The 20,703-nt window shown below is 45.4% G+C and overlaps 1 protein-coding gene across 5 annotated transcripts in view; it reads left to right on the top strand.

The window, feature by feature from the left end:
* The window catches only part of ASB8 (ankyrin repeat and SOCS box containing 8), a 386,620-nt gene extending 371,909 nt beyond the window's left edge, over window positions 1-14,711 (top strand). For all 5 annotated transcript variants that reach the window (XM_069646913.1, XM_069646911.1, XM_069646912.1 and 2 more), the window contains one exon: window positions 10,373-14,711. In XM_069646913.1, the coding sequence (XP_069503014.1) occupies window positions 10,373-11,005 (633 nt within the window). In that variant the 3' untranslated portion in view covers window positions 11,006-14,711. The remainder of the gene's footprint in view (window positions 1-10,372) is intronic.
* The last annotated feature ends 5,992 nt before the right edge of the window (window positions 14,712-20,703 follow it).

Genomic DNA, 20,703 nt, shown 5'->3' with positions numbered 1-20,703 from the left:
CTGGCCGTCCGAGAGCCCATTCCACCAGAGCGATTGCAGCTACCACGGCGTTCCTATCTGGTGTGCCCTTGCTGGACATCTGCAGGGCTGCTACGTGGAGGTCGACGCACACCTTCACGAAATTCTACTGCGTCGATCGGGATTCCAGGGAGGAGTCCAGGGTCGGCCAAGCAGTGCTGTGCAACCTGTTCGTCTAAGTTGAGTCTGGTGAGGAGGTAAGATTTGCTTAATGTTGAGTTTGATGTGATGCTTAATGTTGAGCCTTTGCCACCTGCCGTGGTTGTGCATGTGTGTACTGCTATGTATTCTTTATTCATGAGCATGTGAATCCATGCCAGACCACATGCTGGAGAAGGAACAAGTTACTTACCTGTAACTGTTGTTCTCCAGCATGGGTCTGGCATGGATTCACATGCGAACCCTCCCGCCTACCCCTCTGCGGCTCTTCACTTGGTCATGCTGCCACTTCACGTGCTACCAAATCTGAAGATGGCTGCCAGAGGCGGGGCTTAGGTAGAGGGCAGTCATTGGCTGTGGTCAGTATGACGCAGAGATCAGTGATTGGTTACTACAACGAAAGACAGATCAGAAACGAAACTGATACTGGTTTTTTCTTTACCGAGGATTCCCAGCCTGACGACGGGGAATATTCATGAGCATGTGAATCCATGCCAGACCCATGCTGGAGAACAACAGTTTACAGGTAAGTAACAAGTGTTCCTTATATGTGGCGATCTAAACGCCAGATGCTCGTGTACGGGGAAGACAGAACTCAAATCGGGGACCCCTGCAGAAAAAAGAGGGGCTATATGGTTGGAGTTAATGGCTTTGTGTGGTTGCCACAACTTGGACAAGGCCTTCCCTGAAGCAAATCGACTACAAACCTGGGAAAGAGAAAACTGTGGCACCACTATTGATTACATCTTTGCATCTGAGCATCTGGTAAAACTAGCAAAATCTTTTGAAATTGTCGAGACAAACGCTAGTGATCATAATCTGTTGAAAGCCACATGGGCAATAAAGATTTTCCATAATAACTTACTAGAAAGTCTTGATTCTATTAAAGACACGGAGGCGAGCATTATGCTTCTCTTTCTTTATTTAAATATTTAAAGAAAGGCTCAGCAGCAAGATATTTTTGTGCACCAAGTGTTATATGAGTAAACATAGAAAAGGGGGTGCACTTAAATATATAATATAACAAGTAAAACATAATATAACAGTAGTATCTTCGGAGTTCTGAAGAAACAAACTCCATTTCCCAGAGTTCCCTAGTGTCACCAAAGAAACATCAACATGTGACTTAGTCCTCCAATGGGTGTCCTGATCCCTTCATAAACAGTCCTAAACATGATGCGACTTCCTCTTTCGAAGCTGCGAACTTGGCTGTCCATGGAAAGGTAGCACTTGAATTTGTTAGATCTGTTGAACAGCTGATCAAGTGGATTTGTCGGCAGGCGCTGTCGAAAAAGGAGATAGAAAGCAAAATTACTTCATGTATATAACAACCCTAGTTCCCTTATCGGGGTGGGAGAAAATGTCATTGGTTATTTATTTATTTCTCATAAAATGCAATCATTTCTTTGTGAGTTTTAGTAATTTATAATAATACATTGTCACAATTAGGAGAGATGTACAGTATTATTTTCTCATTGGGTGGGATAATGCTCGCCTCCGTGTCTTTAATAGAATCAAGACTTTCTAGTAAGTTATTATGGAAAATCTTTATTCTATGTCAAGACCGGAGGCTCCCATTATGCTTGTTTAAAGCTTACTCACCACAATAGATGCTGGTTGATCTACTGGTTTCAAGTAGAATTGTTTAAATACTGATTCGCTTGCCCAGTCTGCCATTCTCATAATGTCTTCTAGTCGAACTCCAGCCTGAAAGGCTTTAGATGCCATAGCTCCCCTTACAGAGTGAGCTCCGAAGTGCTGGGTATCTATCCCGGCTTGAGTTAGAGTCCAGCGCACCCAGCGCGCTAAAGTGGGGGCGGAAACTGGTTTGTGTGGTTTACGCAGAGCTATCAGTAGTTGCCCGTTGGGGAGGGCTCTAAGGGGGGCTGTCTTTTCTTCATAAACCTTCAGGCATTTCACCAGACAAAGTTTGGGTTGGTCCTTGAAGGCGGGGTAAGAAATTACCCTAGAGTTACATTTCGTTCTTCTGTGTATGTGAAATACAATACCGTCAGGAGAAAAGGTTCTGCCCGCTAGGTCAAGGGCTCTGACATCAGAGACTCTCCTGCAGGAGACTAAGCAGAGTAAAGTAGTAAGCTTGCCCGAGAGGGCTGTACGTGATAGTTCCTCATTATGATGCCATGAAAGGAAAAGATTCAATACTTTGTTAACGTCCCAAAGTTTGTCATAGCGGGAAAGGGGCGGCACTGTAAGTCTTACTCCTTTTAATAATCTGCAGACGAGGTGGTGTTCACCAGCTGGTATTCCTTCAATGAGGTCGTGACCAGCTGAAATCGCTGAACGATATGCGTTCACTGTCCTGTAGGCGAGCCCTCTTTCTACCAGAGATGCTAAGAAATTCAAGATTTCCTCTACAGGTGCTGAAATTGGATGTAAGCCTTTTTCCCGGCACCAGGTGCTCCATGCGCCCCAAGAGTTGGAATATCTCTTAAGGGTGGTAGGAGCCCAGCTTTCCTCAATGAGACTGATCGCCCTGTGTGACATGCCTGGAGTTCTCCATCTTGCCCTGAAATCCTCCATGCTGCCAGGGTCAGAGAACCGTTGAGAAGAAGGGGGTGTCTCTGCCCTGAGGGATCTAGAAGAAGATCTGGAAATTGGGGTAGTAGGATTGGAAAATCCGAGGAAAGTTCCAGAAGGACTGGATACCAGGTCTGAGATGTCCAGACCGGTGCTATGAGGACTAAGTCTGAATGTTCCAGACGGGCCTTCGCCAGGGTCCTCGCTATCATGGTGAATGGGGGAAAGGCATAGAGTACCCCTTGGGACCATTGTTGGAGAAAAGCGTCTGTTGCTGTTGCTGCTGGATCCGGTCTCCAGCTGTAAAACCGTGGTAGCTGTGTATTGAGTCTGGAGGCGAAAAGATCTATGAACATTGGGCCCCAAATCTCCTGGAGGCGGAGGAAGACTCCTCTGTCGAGCTTCCAGTCGCTGTAGTCTGTGGAGTGGCGGGAGTACCAGTCCGCTACCACATTTGATAGGCCGGGAAGATATTCTGCTGTGACTGAGATTCGATGCGCCAGACAGAAGTGCCAGAAGTCCTTGGCTAATTCTGCTAGAGGTCTTGATTTGGTGCCACCTAGATGGTTGATGTATCTTACCGCGGAAATGTTGTCCATTTTTAGCAAGATACAGCAACTCGCTCTGCCTCTGGCAAAGGAGCGTACTGCAAAGGAACCTGCCAGAAGTTCTAGGCAGTTGATATGCAGGCCTAGCTCCTGATAGGACCAGGTCCCTCCTGTGGCTATGGAGCCGCATCTCGCTCCCCATCCGGAGCGGCTGGCGTCTGACTCGATGATGATATCTGGAGCAGATCCGAAAATGGCTCTGCCGTTCCAGGCCTCCATGTGGGTGAGCCACCAGTTGAGTTCTGTCCTCGCTTGTGGAGATAATGTTAGGAGCTGAGAGTATGAAAGACTGTGTCTTAAGTGTTGGCCTTTCAGTCTTTGCAATTCGCGATAGTGAAGAGGGCCGGGAAATATCGCTTGAATGGAAGAGGATAGCAACCCTATCACTCTTGCCAGTTCTCGAAGAGAGAACAGGTCCTTCTGCAGAATCCTGCGAATCTCCCTTTTGGTAGAATGGATCTTGGCTGATGGGAGTCGGAGTTGACAATTCTGGGTGTCCACGACAAAGCCCAGAAATTCCATGTTCTTGGATGGAAGAAGAACTGACTTTTCCCAATTTATAAGGAAGCTGAGACTGTGTAGCAAGTCTATAGCTAGTTTGGTCTCTTTCTGAACTAGCTCTTGCGACTGTGCCATAAAAATGATGTCGTCTAGATAAATAATAAGACGAACACCTTGCTCTCTTAGATGAGCTACTACCGGCCTTAGAAGCTTGGTGAAAACCCAAGGCGCTGAAGAGAGCCCGAAAGGTAGGCTTGTGAACTCCCAATCTCGATTCTTCCAGGAAAATCTCAGGTAATTCGTATGTGCCTGATGAATTGGTATCGTCAAGTAGGCGTCTTTCAGATCTAGACGCATGAGCCAATCGTTCGGTCTCAGAAGATCTCTGAGCATGTGTATACCTTCCATTTTGAAATGGCGGTAAATGATGTATTCGTTGAGAGCTTTGAGGTTTATGACTGGTCGTACTTTTTCTTTCCTGCGGACTAGGAATATGGGACTGAAAAACCCTCCCTGGCTTTGACAAGGGCGAATTGCTCTCTTCAGACAAAGATTGTGTATTTCGCTGTCTAAAGCGATTTGATCTGTCTGAGACATTACTATTGGAGTAGGGCGACATGTCTGGATGGGCTGCTCGAAAAATTCTAGGCGTAGGCCCCGAACTGTGTCCCTGACCCAGGCGTCTCCTGATAAGGTATCCCAAGCATTTATAAACATCATTAACCTCCCACCTATAGGAGTCATGGGCGCTGGCGCTGCTATAAGTACACTGACCTGTAGATTGTTGTTGGGCTGGGTATCTGGCCGATCTTCTCCAGGGGCGCCCTCTTCCACGACCTCTTGAGGGAAAGAAGGTGTCGGAGCGCTCTTGCCAGGAATTATGCTGGCCTCTGGAGTGTTGAGATCTTTTGTCGAAGAAATAACGGCCGGAGGAGCGACCTCTGCCTCGTCCGGCCCTGGTGAAAACCTTGGACGCGAAGACTCTTTTTATGGAGGCTTGTGCTTTGTCCAATGCTGTAAATGTTCCCACGAATTTCGCCATTTCCTTCATAAAAGGATCTCCAAAATGCAGACCTTGTGCTGTTGGACCGGACTCTGTGTCTGCCAGCTCGCTCAGTTTGGCGTCTATTTTATATAGGATGCCTTTTCGGCGCTCTGTCGAAATAGCACAACTGGCGTTGCCTAGAAGGCAAATTGCTCGTTGAACCCAACCAGAAAGTATTACCGGGTCAATGGGGTTAGAGGAGTTTATTGCTTCTTCCGCTAGATCTGAAATCTTGGCTAGTGGCCCCGCCACGTCTAGTACTTTGTCCTGGCAGGACTTCCAGGCACGGTCTATGCCTTTCCTTGGGTCTTTTACGTTTTTACCTAGGAAGGTAATCATCTTTGAATCTAGTTCTGGTGTTAGAGCCACTTTGTCCGCAATATCCGGACGTGGACATTCCGCTCGAAGTCTAGCTCTACCTTCTTTATCCAGTGGCTTACGTAGCCTGAAATGAATGTATTTTGATGTCTTTGAAGATGGTTCCCAGTCTGTGGATCTGGGGTGCATAAGGTCTTACGGAGTAAACATCCCCTCTGCAGGAAGCTTGTTTCCGGTTGTGTTCTTGGGGATGGGGTCTGCCGCAGTCCCAGAACCAGAGGGTTTTGAACCCTCTATTTGAATTTCCTCTTCAGATGAGGATTGAGAAGGATCAGCGTCGTAGACGCTCTTGTTTTGGTCATCTTCAGTGCCCTGTCCATATCTCTCCGGGCTGGAGGGTACATTTTCCCTCATTTCTTCCTCTGGGTAAGAGGGTTCATGGGAAGAGGTTACCTTCCTGTTCATAAAGGCTTGTTTCAGCCTGGAGAAGGCGTCCGAAACGGCAGCTGTGGCATCTGTTGGCTGGCTCGGGGGGGTCATAGAGCTTCTGCTCTTGCGAGCCGGTATACATCCCCCTTCCGTAAGGTGCTTCCTCTTTTGCGTTCTCTTCCTCCCAGGGGGGGAGGTCCCTCTTAAATGCTCTTCCATAGTTTCTAGGCGTTGTTGAATGGGAATGAGCATGTCTGTTACTGCTTTCCTAATACTGGTCTCCACAGAGGATCCCAGTACTTTTTGTAAGCTGTTAGCCATTGCCACCTCATCTATATAGCAGTGATCTTCCTCCGTCTCAGACCAGGCCTGATCTGATTGGGGTGAGTACTGCGCTGCCATAATAAAGTTTAAGCACCTTACTCACTTTTTTTTTTTTTTTTTTTGTCTTGTCTTCTGGGCTCTTGAACGCCTTCTCTCACTGCCCAGTAAATCAGTTCAGCTTTCTTTATAGAATGCTGAACGGGAGAATTTTCTCTCTTCTTTTTTTTTTTTTAAATTTATGCAAATTATGTATTCAGATATATTTTCCCGCACTCGCGTGCGAATTCCTGTCGGTCCGATGGAAAGAAGTATGTAATGCTGCCTGAGGAGAAATTTCCGGCGCTCGAGTTCGCAGAGACCGTTATAAAATGCGGGTCATGCGCACTCGAGCGCCGGATAGAGGAAGGGACCAGGAATAGCAGGAGCTCCCCTGGTGGCTAGTGGGCGGCACTGCGGGCAGTAGTAATGCCGCGCCGGCCTCCCCGTGCCCGAGGAGATTACCGATGGGTCGGGGAAGCCGACGCGAGCCCGCAGAGAGGTCCGCCTGAAGCGGAAGAAAAAAACAGCTGGCGGAGCAATGCCGCGCCGGCCTCCCCGTGCTCGAGGAGAGCACCGATGGGTCGGGGAAGCCGACGCGAGCCCGCCGAAAAGAAAAAACAGCTGACGGATTGTGTCAGCGCGAGCGCGAAGCGAGGCGAGGCCTCGAATTCCGCGGTCTCCGACGAAGGCAATTGACCAAAATGAAATCAATTTAAAGGCAAGGTACGCTCATAAACGATAATTAAACATATATATATAACAATGTCAATTATTATGTAAAATGAAATAGCGTGTCATAATCAGATGTAAACATGAAGGTACTTATCTCTTGCTGTGAGCAGCAAAGAAAGAGGAAGTCGCATCATGTTTAGGACTGTTTATGAAGGGATCAGGACACCCATTGGAGGACTAAGTCACATGTTGATGTTTCTTTGGTGACACTAGGGAACTCTGGGAAATGGAGTTTGTTTCTTCAGAACTCCGAAGATACTACTGTTATATTATGTTTTACTTGTTATATTATATATTTAAGTGCACCCCCTTTTCTATGTTTACTCATATAACACTTGGTGCACAAAAATATCTTGCTGCTGAGCCTTTCTTTAAATATTTAAATAAAGAAAGAGAAGCATAATGGGAGCCTCCGGTCTTGACATAGAATCCAAAACAATCTGCACTTGCAATATAACGCTCAAACGGAAGCAAATGCGCAAAGAAATCGACTGACATCAGCTGAAAGAATAAAGACTTTAAATACAAACTATCAGAAAGAAATGGAAAAAACGGGGCACAACATGGCATTAGCACCGGATTATCAGCCCTTGCTGAGCCTGTATAAAACCAAGACCAGGAAGAAATTAAGAAAAAATGAATCAAACATCCATCTGTACGATACAAGACCTTAGCTGCAAAAAGAGCCTTGGTGAGATGCCTAAAAAAACAGCAAAATGTACAAATAATCCATTGGCCATAAGGGAAGCGATTACTGAAGTTAAATCATATAAAGTGTGGCTGAGAAACCATCGGCTGTCAGTATCAAACAGACTCAGAAGATATGCTACATAAGCTGGGGAGTAAAAACACAGGAGAATTTTGGGCCTTGATTAAAACCTCAGGGACGCACCCAACGCCGTCGCAGGCAAACTGTGTACATGAAGAATTTTGGAAAGCGCTCTTTGCACAGCTCTTTCAGGGCTCGGAGGAACAATCTCAAACAGTAAATAAAGAACCAAACCCGGCATGGTGCAACCTTGCGAATGAAGAAGATATAAAAGCAATCATTCGGAATCTAAAACCATCGCGAGCGCCTGGTCCGGACGGAGTAACAAAAGTGGACCTTAAATCATTCTCGAATTAATGGGTCCCGTTTATCAGCAACGTTTTCGCAAACTGCACTAACACAAAATCAGTACCAAATTCTTGGAAAACATCTGTGGTGGTGCCTATATTTAAAAAGGGCGACTGAACGGACCCAGCCAACTACAGACCGATTGCGCTCTTAGATTGTATATGGAAAGTCTATGGCATGTTATTGCTCCACGAATTCCAACGGTGGGCAAAATCTGCTCCTCTGAACGATCCCTTTCAAGTACGTTTTCAGAAAAATTCTGGGACTTCAATAAACATCCTGATCCACAGCCTCATGAAGAGCAAGTCATTTGAAGGATCTTCTAACATCTACCTAGCCTTCATAGACTTGACTCAGGCTTTTGATAGGGTCGAAAGAAAACTACTTTGGAAAAAGCTTTGAGAGGCAAATTGCCCAATGAACGTCATGGGACCCATAAAGGCTTTATACTCCGAAACATCTATGCGGGTAAAGCTTGATGGGAAAGGCACTCTATCTGAAAGTATCCCAATAAAGAGGGGGGTAACGCAAGGATGCCCTTTGGCTCCGGCTTTATTTATCGCCTTTATTGGTGACTATAAGAAATCAACGGAAGCTGTGAAGGCTTTTCCGCCGAAGGTGGGTGGAACTCAAGTGCCTAGAATTCTCTATGCGGATGACATCGCTGTAATGGACCAAACTCCAATTGGCCTTACTCGACAATTAACCAATTTAGCGGAGTACATTAATAACAACAAGCTTCAGATCAACATAGGGAAAACACAGATAATGATCATGGGAAAGAAAAACAAAGCAGCCCAGAATAAGACATGGCATTTGGAAAATACACCGATCGAAGTAGTCAAAGAGTTTAAGTACTTGGGAGTTATGCTGGACAACACCAAGCAAGAATCCAGCATGCAAAATTTCATCTGGTCAAAAGCACGTTCTATGACCACTCGAGCAAGAATGCTAGATAACAAATTTGGATGCTTCTCACTACTTCCAGCTTTAAATTTCTACAATAACAGTCATCCCTTGTTTGACATACGTGCGGAAGCAATGCCCACGTTGCCAGATAAAATCTGGACAAAGATTGAAGGCTTTTTCTGGCAATCTTTATCGGTCCCTAAATCGACCTCTTTACCTGCAATCAGAAAAGAACTGGGACTGATCTCATTAAAAACAGCGGTGGACAACAATATTCTGTGCCTTTACAGAAAAATTATTTTACAAGAATCGTCAACATTATACAACCTGATGGCTAAGGAAATAAAATCAGGCAGCTCAAAAATATTAACATCTTGGGCGGAGTAAGTGTGGAGAAATTAAAATCCATTGCCTGCTCTGAAGAAGCCCAGAGGTCGAACCCACTTAAAGTAAAAAAAGGAAAGAATTAGACTGGATCATTACCCAGGATCAAGTAGCAAAGAACAAACTTTTGTCCCATCTTCCATCAACCCAAAAGAAATGCAATGATCCACGGGAAATCTACAAAATATTCCCGAGCAAGCCACTGAGACAACTCTTCATAAAAGCAAGGTTACATTTACTACCAACAAATGAAATTTTATTCATCAGAGGTTTAAGTGTAACAAACACCTGCAGGCTGTGCAAAGGCAAAGGGATTGTGGAATCAGTTCGACATTTACTTACTTCATGTCCATCATTACAAGGCATAAGACAGTCCTACCTGGCAACCGTCCTGGAACACTCGTTACTGCGAGAGGAAGAGGCCTGGTGGCCTCGCCTAATAAGCAGAGAGAGGGCGGCCTGGACAATTGCAACAGTAAAAATTCTGCAACATGCCCTCAAGTTGATCGAGGAAATAGAGAAAGAAAAAAACTACAATTGAAAATCATCGAAGGACGAAGAATCTTTCTTTCTTTCGTCTTTCTGTCTGTCTATTGTCTTGTGGTGTAAAAGAGAAAGTCACCTACGGTTTTGTTAAAATCAAATGGTTTTTGATAAATACAATAAATAAAACAGGGAATGCTAAGTAGTTATGAAGTGCAGCATGACTTGTTGAATTGGGAGAATGATGGGGGCAGGATATGTGTGGGTGTGTGTGTGTTTGTGTGTATATATATATATATATATATATATATATATATAGAGAGAGAGAGAGAAAGTGGATGGAACAACAGTGTTTTGATGTAATGTACAAATTCCTTTGGACGATGATTAAAAAGAGTTACATAAATTCTGGAGATGTAGTTAGATGGTGATTACGAAATGGAACCCCCAACCTAAGCATTTATACATAGCGATTTTTTTCCAGAATTGGACACACTCTCCCGTATAACTTAGTCAACTCCTGTGGTGTGATTAGGGTTGATGCTCCAAAGGTTGAACATTACCATATGAATGTAGACTTGTGAACATTGCGCATAGATGGAAAATGCATAATAATTCTTATATTTATTTAGAAGTATTGGAGACTGTTATGTTGAGCTGCCATACAGGAAGTTTAGAGAAGTGCTGCTTGGTGGTTTGTGTAGCATTTCCAACAGTGTCTGTGAGTCTAACTGCACGTCTGTCGCTTGTTTTTTTTTTTGGCTGCAGGTCAACGCTCATGATGGTTATAACAGAACAGCACTGCACTATGCAGCTGAGAAGGATGACACTTGTGTGGAGATCCTCCTGGAGTATGGCGCCAATCCCAATGCACTGGATGGCAACAAGGACACACCACTCCACTGGGCTGCCTTCAAGAATAATGCAGACTGTGTGAGGGCCCTGCTGGAGAGTGGTGCCTTTGTCAATGCTTTAGACTACAATAATGACACACCGCTGAGCTGGGCAGCCATGAAGGGCAATCTGGAGAGTGTGCGGCTATTGTTAGATCATGGTGCTGAAGTGCGGGTAACTAACCTGAAGGGCCAGACACCAGTGTCTAGGCTAGTGGCCTTACTGGTGAGAGGGCTGGGAACAGATAGGGAGGACTCCTGCCTGGAACTTCTTCACCGTGCTGCTGGTCACTTTGAGTTGAGAAGGAATGGCGTCATGCCACGGGAGGTGGCAAGGGATCCACAGCTGTGTGCTAAGCTGACCACCCTCTGCGCCACTCCTGGCACACTCAAGGCACTCTCACGCTACAGTGTGCGGGGCAGCCTTGGTGTCGGCTATCTGCCCGATGCCGTGAAGGAGCTGCCTCTTCCACAATCACTTAAGGCCTATGTCCTTCTTGAAGAATGAGGAAAAGCAGTCCTTGCTGCTGTGGTTGATCATTTCCTCCTGCAGGTGGAGGTGAAGTGAGCAGGAGAACATTCACTTCGCTTCCCATGCCAAGAAGGATTACATCCTACTGATGGAGAACTCGCTTGTATTGTAGTCATGGTCATTGCCAATTTCACACGCACACCAGGATATGTACAGTTTGGCCTTGTGTATTGCAAGAAAGCTATTGGGCTATTCTCAGTAAACCATCCGCTCTCCCTTAATACCCAGTGTGTGTCACGAGCCAGCTTCACGGACATAAGGCAGTCTACTATTAGAGCTACAACTCCGGGCTTACTGCAGTCCTTTAATCTAGAAGCAGGATTACTTCCCAAGGCAAAACCATACACACTTTCTCGACCACCTTGTGCAGTCACCTTTGCTCCTCGAACTGTTTGCTTTCTAAATATCTCAAGTACCCTAACTTCTTGTCTAAAGCGTACCTCGAACTAATCCAATGTGCTCTCCTTTTTAACACCCAAAGCAGTTACCTCTGCACATTACATAAAGTATGGGATAACTGTCACTCAAGGCAGGAATTTGTACGGTCGTTTTCCACAAGGAAAAATGTGTTTCTTAAGATGCGAGACTGTCAGATGGATAGCCCATTGACTGTCTCTTGCTAGATGAGATGTTTAACCTCTTTCTCTTGTATATGTCTTCTTTTTATTTAGCTTTATCGTCAAAGATGTGATATTTACAGAAATATCTGCGCTACAAGGTCTGTGCAACCCAATGACTATCCCACTGTTCAACTCCTGAGCCTGTACAGTGCATGGAACGTGAAGATAGCCCTGCCGTTTGATGTGTTTTTAGGATTAGCTCTGTTTTAGTGCAAACATACAGCTTTTGATTAACTTGTGTGTTCAAGGTGTGGGGCCTGTGTAACCTGGTGATTCGCGCTGCCATTTGTGGGCAGAGATGATGCTGCTTTCCTAGGTAAACGCCCAACAGCTATGTCGTCTGAGAGCTCTGCCGTATTCCGATGAGGAACTAGAAACCTGTGCGCCTGAGAGTTGTTCCTGTTACCAAAGTGTGTAGTGTATTACCAGAGATTTAGATGAGCTTGTAAGCTTGTCATAAATACAAGTTCGTCAGCCATTCACAGGTAGGTCTGATTTGGCATATCTTTCTTCAGCTAGTGCAACCTATTTAGATGGTGCCAAATTAACTTTGTCAGTGAACTAGAATTCTGTTGTATGGAAAATATAAAGCTCTTTTTCAAACATTTGCACCATTAGCCGATCAAGCAAATCTTTCAACAATCTGTTTTCCAATGCAAAACGTGACCCCAGAAATGTCCACACTGTTTCCGGGTAGCCTCCGATAATGAGACATCCATTTAGCCTATGCCCATGGGTTATTTAATCCGGATAATGCAGTTTGAAATCCAGTGCCACTTTACATTGCTTTAATCTTATGGAGCCTAACACTTTCATTTCCTTCAGGCCCCCTCTCCCTTTCATGAACTACTACCTGTTCGGGCCCATTTTGTTCTATCTGGCCAGGTCTCATTTGTACTCTGCAGTCACACTGATGTGTCGAGTTTTATAATGTTAACACTTGTGCACTTTCACACTGCTGGACCCCAGTCATACACTTTGATTTTACCAGGACCTAGTTATGCACTCTTAACTCACCTGGTTCTATTCACACATTCCTGCCTATTCTGCCATCTCTGTTGGACTCCTAAATACTCTTCTACCTCTTCACAGTCGGGCTACTTTCAGTTGCACATTTATCTTTGATGGATATCAGCAAAGTATTGTGCATTTGATGATCTTCAAATTAAGAGAAGGAGAGATTTGCGAGTGAACATGGGTAGTTGGTTGGAGTGGTTTAACGCCCACAGACAGGGTAAGAGTCCACTAGTGTGTCCCGGTTATGTCAGTCGATTGAGGTGTAAAGTTTGCCAAATATCGGTTTAGTGTTCATCTTTGGCGCACAAATAAAAACTTAGGGTTCCATTAAACTGAAAAAAGTATTGACCATGGAAGTAACTCTTCTGGATGCATATCTGGTGAATGTCTGGTGTCCCTCCCCTCCGTTGTAGGAGATCTGTGTGATGCCTGACATGAAACCTTAATCCGTTAATCTTCCTGCTGCAGAGATCTTATTGGTCCCACTTTCCCTTTCTTTCTTCTAAAGTAGATCTATGGATAGTAACCTTGTGTAATAGTCCTGTTGCACATTTGGAAAGCACTTACAGATTTCAGACACTAATCTTGCTACATGAGTTCATATTTAAATATTAATTACGAAAATGATTATAATAATTCCCCAAAATGTGGAATCCACATGATCGAAAAATGTCAATGCATATCGACTTCAACTGTAGTGTCGTTTGCAGTGGAAGTCAACAGGAATTCGGAACTCTGACTAGCCAATCGAACGTCTCAAACTAACGGGCTACAAATAGTTGTGTGCCAAGATGGTCATATATTACACATTTTCCATTGGGATTTTCAGCCCAGTTCCACCCATCAGCCCTACTCTGCAGAGGACGCCTGCCACTAAAATCCTTTTTCAGGTGTAGAGTGCTGGGCTGTCAATCCGTATCTCTAAGAAGAGAGTTTTCCTCTTTGTCCCTTTAGCCACATTAAACATGTAAGTCTTCTTGCTTCCTTTAAGTGCTTCCATTTCACTTATAGGCTACCTCAACAGTAAGACATTTGGCTTGTCCACAGAAGACTTTAATATTTCCATGTTACCCACAGTTGGGAATTGTTTGCCTTTGATTTTCCACGATTGAGTTGTGAACACTATTCAAACTTCAGTAGGTTTGTGCACGCTAAACATCACAACAGATCTATCTTGCTTTTGTAATATAGAATCCCAGGTTAACTCTTGGACTCATGCAATGCAATAATGCAAGTCTAAAAAATGTCATTGCCTTGCTTTTGTGGTGCATACAGATTACAAAGTACCCCATGATATGCCATTCACACAGCCGCACAAGGTGTGATCATCTTCCTTCTGAGCACTTTAGCAAGCAGCTTCACTTTTTAATACCAACCAACTGCCAGCCAGTATACCCAACTGAAAATATGGCTTAATCAAATCTGCTGTTGGCTCCTTCACAATCTGACCTGGTGGTCATCTTGTTTCTGTAGCTGGTGGTGCTTTCACACAGAACTTTCGTTTGAAGAATGCCACTGAGATTCTTATAAAGCCATTTAAATCGTTACTACTGTTCAGAAAAACTTCATGTAACCCCTCCTTCCTTTTTAGAAACCAATTTATTTTAACCTTTTGTGTAATTTCAAATGAATTTATGTTTGAACTTTGTAGTATCCATAGTTCGGAGATGGAATTCAAAGTGACGAACTAATGTACACCAGGGGACATTTTATGTAAAGAAAAATAACATTTTCTGTTGTCGTCTTCAACACAGCTTTTGAGATTGATTTAAGAAAAATATTTTACTCTAGAATTGTTTATGCCACATATACCTAAAGTGTGGATTGTGCACAGCCTGACAATTTAAACGTTCTACATGCATAAGCATTGAATGGTGTCAACTTGGGGAGTTAATTTAGCATAGTAAATTATGGTCTGTGTTCCTCATCGGGAGAGTTGTGCATTTATTTTTCTGTCCCTGAGTTTTGACCCATGCATAAGTGGATTATGACATGCCTCCTATGTGTACACAATGTAAACATAAAACTTTTGTTTCAAGTGTGAATGTTTCTAGTCAATTAATTGTATTAGACAGGTGGTTAGTCTGTCTATGGGACCTCCTTAGTCTCCCTTTTGGGATAACTGGATTGTTTATGGTGGCGTGAACAACAAAGAATGCAGTGGTTTAAGTAATTAACCTGTTTGTGGATTTAGTGGTGGATGGGAAGGGGGGGAGATGAAATCACAGTGGTACATTATTAACTCTGGTTTTATAATTTCTAACTTGATGAAGCATCACCACTCTCTGGCTCCATAACCTCTACGTTAAACCAGTAAAAAGAGGAGTTGCACATTAACTTAAACTTGGACCTCCCCTGGAGTTATTTCCCCTTCTTCAGGATCCTAACTTATTCTTTGTGTTTTCACCTAGTGAAGCTACTTAAAAGTTTGATACTTCTATGCTGACGCCCTCCTTTTTACAGAAGCTTTGTGATTTCGGGTTGAATTCCTTTACTATTGCTAACATTTTGACTCATTACTGATCTGTGCTTAGCATTGGTCCATTCAAGTCCTGTGATTGGACGGAGTTTTCCTAATGGTCAGAATACTGATTTGGGGGAGGGAGGTGTTCCCAGGTCTCTTAAGCCACTGGCCACATCTGAAACTGTGGATGTTTCTATGGGGAGAATTGGCTCCTGAATCTGAAGGTTCTTGTGAACATTATTCTCCAATTTTGGTTGGGTATGTTCTTCAACATGTGTTCTTCGCTATGATGTGACATAGACTGCCTAAGGCCCTGAGGCAGGCTCCCTAAGGCATTTAGCTTCCCCCTACCAGATAAGAAATCTAATTGACTGCTGGGCACAATACTGATTATCCAAGCGTTCCATTAGGACAGACATCCTGCAACCAATGATCCTTCTTAATTGAAGATAAAAATATTAGCTTCTCATGATCATGACCTTTGGCTTGCCAGGCCCCATGCTCCCCGAAATCACTATTAAAACTGTAGTCTTATTGGATTCCTAGAGGTTGATTGTACAGAATCGCCATACTCTTTAAGCATTCCTGCTAGGAATGGACAAGGTTACCCCTAAGTCCCATCCCCATGAACGGTACCTACAAGATACCTGATGCTTGAAGACAAGAATGGAGCCAATTTGTCTTAAAAAACGTAACCGAGGCCAGACAGCGCATGTATGGCCACACCTGTGCTTGCCCCCCCCCCCCTCTTTGTGAACCAGTGCCCTTTTCTACCATTCTTTATCTCGGGTTATGACAGAGCCGGAAACAGCCAATGCTATCCATGTTATTTATTTGTCTGCAAGCAATTTCATATTTTAATGGATTGCCTTTCTCTGGCAGATTCTCATCTGATTGATATCCTCATCCAGCTCTGCTGCTTCGGGAAGAACTTCGACAGGGGGCATAGTGGACCTCCACTCAGCTGCCAATCGTCGGCTCCGGATTTGGTGTTGGGTGTCATATATATACCACGTCACTACACCCATACCCAAGTTCCTTTTTTGCATAGGCTCGACATGCTGCTTTAGGAACACAGTGATAGTCTTCTGTGCTCTAGCACCTTTAAGCTTCTCTTGTGTCAGATGTAATTACTAATCAAGATCTCACCGAAATAGCCAGACGGAATCGAGGATTATGGCAAAGTACTACTTTATTCTCAATTCAACAAAGCAGGGTCATCTGGCAGACATCAGACCAATGCTTGCACACTCGCACACAAACTTACGTGGCAAACCATAAAACATATTAGCGGGCGGGATTGGATTAGTGGAACCAATCTACTTATAGGTGTACGGGTTAGTACTTCATTGGCTGTCTCTTATCTTTAAGACAACCCTTAAACTACCTCTACATACGTATAATACCGATTATAGCAAACAAAATGTCTGCGGGTTAGTCTATGCAACATTTTATAGCAGATTCGCCCCATAGACCCACTGACTGGTTGGCATTCTCACCCAGCCTTGGACTTTCAACTCTGCTAGCAGCACGTAGAGAAACCGAAACTCAGCTTGGATCACGTGAGATTACTACCTACTTTCCCAATTAGTCCTTTATCTCTCATCAGTTCGTCCATGAGCTAAAGTTTCCCATCTGTTGTTTACCTTGTAGACTGTTCTCTGTTCTAGGACATACAAAGGCGTGAAAGTACATCATTATCTTCATTTGAGGCTTAATATAGCCCTTATTTTTGACTTCTGGGTCACTTGTGAAGTGACCACAAATTTGTCAATTTCAGCCTCTTATTTACTGCTATTTGATTTAATAATACTGGGTGTCATTGCACCTTTTGGCCTCTAGAAACTTTCTCACGCTACCTTGTATAGACTTTATACACTCTCAATTGTCCAATACTTGGCCCTTGCAGATGTATACTTCTTCCTTAATCTTCGAGTAATGTGTGAAGTCCATGACGCATCCATCTGCCTCCCTTTATGCTTTGCAGCTATTCCTTAAAAATAGCCTCCTTGATCCTAAGCCAACATTGACTGCTTTTATTTTTTACACAGAGTTGTTTTTCCAGCGTCTCCTGACTCTCCAACCCTGATCGGCTTCTGAGGTGGTTGAATTGAATATTTACACAAGCCGGCGTCCATTTTCCAATAATGGCCGTCCTTGCCACGTTATATATTAATCTGTAGCAAGCTTCTATATATCTTTTCTACTTTGCGTTACTGCGTATTTACACTTATTGGTCAGCAAGTTACTTTATTTTCTTCTGTAGTCATGATTATTGTATCGTTATGTACAGGTTTTTCTTGTTACTTCAGTTACATTGTCACTCTTCTTCAATATTTTCATATCGTTTCAGCATGGCTTCATATTTCTCCAGAATGGGGTCTGGCATGGATTCACATGCTCATGAATATTTCCCATCGTCAGCATGGAAACCTCAGTAAAAGAAAAAAGTTTCTCTTTCACTTTAAAACAGTATTTCTTCTCTAAACTAATCACTGTCCTTTGGGTCATACTGCCACCTTCCAATGTCAGCCTTCTCACTAAGCCCCACCCCTGTTGGCCATCTTCAGATCTGTACTCCACGCTTCAGTGTTGAGAGTCCTGAAATTGCTCTTTGAGCTAATTTTGTGTTTTTTTTTCATAAACGTTTTGCAAAATAGTTAGATTTTGACCGATTTTTTTGCTTCATCGTGTTTGACGAAGGATAGAGACCGGCAGCGGGGCTCCGCTACTGGCGAAGATCTTCATCCACCGTCGGATCATCGAGGTTTCGAGAAGGCCCGGCCTTGGAGCCTACTTCATGTCCTTTCAGCATGACTGAGGAGAAGAAGGTCTCGGCCTCTTCAAACTCTGCGCAAAATGTGTGGTTTAAGAAACGTCTTTTTTATAAGATTGACACCATAAATGCTTTTACTGCCTGCATCCGGACCACGATGAGGAGGGATGCAAGCTGTGCCGTGATGTTTCGAAGAAAACCAAGACGGACAGATACAGCAGAATGTCGGCATGGCTCAAGTCAAGGAAGGCCTCTTGACGCAGCCTCGGGGCAGGGTCAAGCCTCATCCAGGACCGTCCGGTCCGAGGAGCGTTCTCCCTCCGCGAGGAGGTCGAGATCCTTTGAGGACGCCCCGCCTGCGGGGGTCCAAAAGAAGGCCAAGCTCTACTCCGCTAGCTCTGCCGCTGATGCGGGTCCCGAGTCGTGTAAATGCGTTCGCCATCACCATCGTCCTCCACGGTGAGCCTGCCGATGACAGGACTGTCTTCGAAGACAAAGTAGCTAACACCGTCCAAACTATGTGTGTCCACGGATAGTCCGATGAGGGAAAAGTCCAGGGAGGACTCGTCCAAGCCAGATATGGCTTCAACCAAGGTTAGTCTTGGGAGGATAGCGCAGGGGTAACGTGCTCGCCTTGGAAGCAAGACAACACGGAGCAACACAGATTCGAACCCCAGGCCCGCGCCTAGAAACCTCTGGGTATTAAGCACGTTATAAATAACCTATCATATCATATCACGTCAAAGGATTTGACGACGGCCTAGTCGACGAAGGCAGCCACAAGCACTTTGTCCTCTAAGTCCACGACGTTCATCCCGGCTCTGAAAGAGAGCATGTCCAGGAAAGAAGTGGCGGCTGCCCAGCAGGTGTCCTTGCCCCCAAGGCGAGATATGGCTGCGGGAGCTGCAGCAAAGGAACCAGCGCCACAGAGAAACCAGGTGGCCGCTCTGGCCCAACAGCCTCCTAAGAGGGAGAGGGAAGCGGGCCCACCTTTGGAGCCTCCCAGGTATGCAGACCGGCAGGCTACTGAGAATAGACCAGAGCAGATCTACTCTAAAACCGACAAGGACAACGATCCTCATGAGGGATGCTGCTCGGACCATGGGGTTGGGGGAGGACCTGAGGGAGGACCTCAGTCCCCAATGCAGAAGAAGAGACGTATTAGCCCGGATACGACTGTTGGCTCAGTGTACCCCTAGACCTAGGGACGTGTCTCTGGACATTTTATACACCCTGCACAAATTGGTCACCAAAATCCAACTAAGGATGCAATCCAACTAAGGATGCCGCCGTCGGGGCTGGCACCTCCAGAACCTCTGAGGGTAAACTCTTCCCAGCTGAAGAAAAAGTCCAAGGGGAGGGCGGGTCCTCTGCATAATCCAACCCCTCCGCCACCACCACCTCGTCATGACAAGACTCATACCGGAGCGCTGGATCCACACACGGACACGGGCGTAGACACAGCTACCATGGCTACTGGTAATGACGATGACCATTTCATCGTGGCAGACGGGCAGACCCTGCACGCGGACGAGACCTTTAGAGCCTCCCTTCCGGTCGAAGTTGGATCTTTTCATTGCGTCATCTAGAGGACCTCGGAACTGATCCAGTTAGTACCTGAGGAGATGAAGGAGGTCTTCCTGTACCAACGACGCGAGTCGAGGAGGAAGATCATCATGTCCATTCCCTTCCTGGACGACACCTGGGAAGAGGGCCTAGCCCTTATGAAGAATCTAAGTACAGCCCGACAAAACGGGACAGATTTGAAAATACGTACAGGCTACCTGACTCAGCGCCCATGTGCCGGAGATCCCAGCCCTCGCCGGATTCGATGGTCTCGGCCGCAGCTAGGAAACGCTCGGTCAACCAGTCATCAGCAGCCATGGTGCCTCCGGACCAGGAGGGGAAGAAACTGAATGCAATGGACAAGAGGATAATTTACACGGCAACTTCTACTGTCAAGGCAGCGAACACCCTAGCCATTTTGTCCCGTTTGGACCAGTAACTCTATTGAAAGCCTGGCCCTATCCTGGACTTCCTACACAAAGATGATAAGGTCGAGGCACTGGAACTGAAATGGCCTCTGATCACGCCATCACAGTGGCGGTGGACATTGCAGACAGGTTTTCGCCAGATGGGAACAGGGTGTCTCTGCGACGTCAAGGTTGGTTAAAGGCTACTAACTTCCGCCAGGACATTCAAAGGTGCTGGATATGCCGGTCAACAGGGAAAACCTCTTCGGAAAGGCAGTCGACAAGTCTTTGCAGGCGATAAAGACCGACACGGAGACGGCGCGTTCCCTGCAGGCGATAAAGACCAATACGGAGACGGCGCGTTCCCTGGGAAACCTTGCAGCAGCGACGGTCCTCGTCCTTTTGCTCCTCCAGAGGAAAGCCAGGAAGATCTTCAAAGGGTTATAGTACCCATTACCGACAGCCCTCGCACTCTTCAACTGAAGCGTACAGGGAGCGCTCTCAAGGCAGCGGAGGTCAGCGGTAGGGCTTTCCGCAAGGCAGAACACCACCCCCCAAGCAGGCCTGAACCGGCTGTGGCCCTGGGCCCCTACTTACGCACACTCAGTGGGATGTCGGCTGGCGAAGTTCATCAGCACGTGGGAAAAGCTCACCACGGACAGATGGGTGCTGGACACTATCAGAAAGGGGCACCTTGGAGTTCCAATGCAAGTGTCCTCATATCCCTCTGATTCAGTGAAAAGAACTGCACAGACTTCAGCTTCTGCAGGAGGTGCGATCCTTGTTACGAAAAGAGTCAATAGAGCCCATCCACCAGTGATTCT

This window comes from Ambystoma mexicanum, chromosome 2q, assembly GCF_040938575.1.
Source record: "Ambystoma mexicanum isolate Mex_15411 chromosome 2q, UKY_AmexF1_1, whole genome shotgun sequence".
Classification (NCBI taxonomy): Eukaryota; Metazoa; Chordata; class Amphibia; order Caudata; family Ambystomatidae; genus Ambystoma; species Ambystoma mexicanum.
Note: the sequence above shows the minus strand (reverse complement) of the source record. Positions and strands in the feature narration are given on the sequence as shown.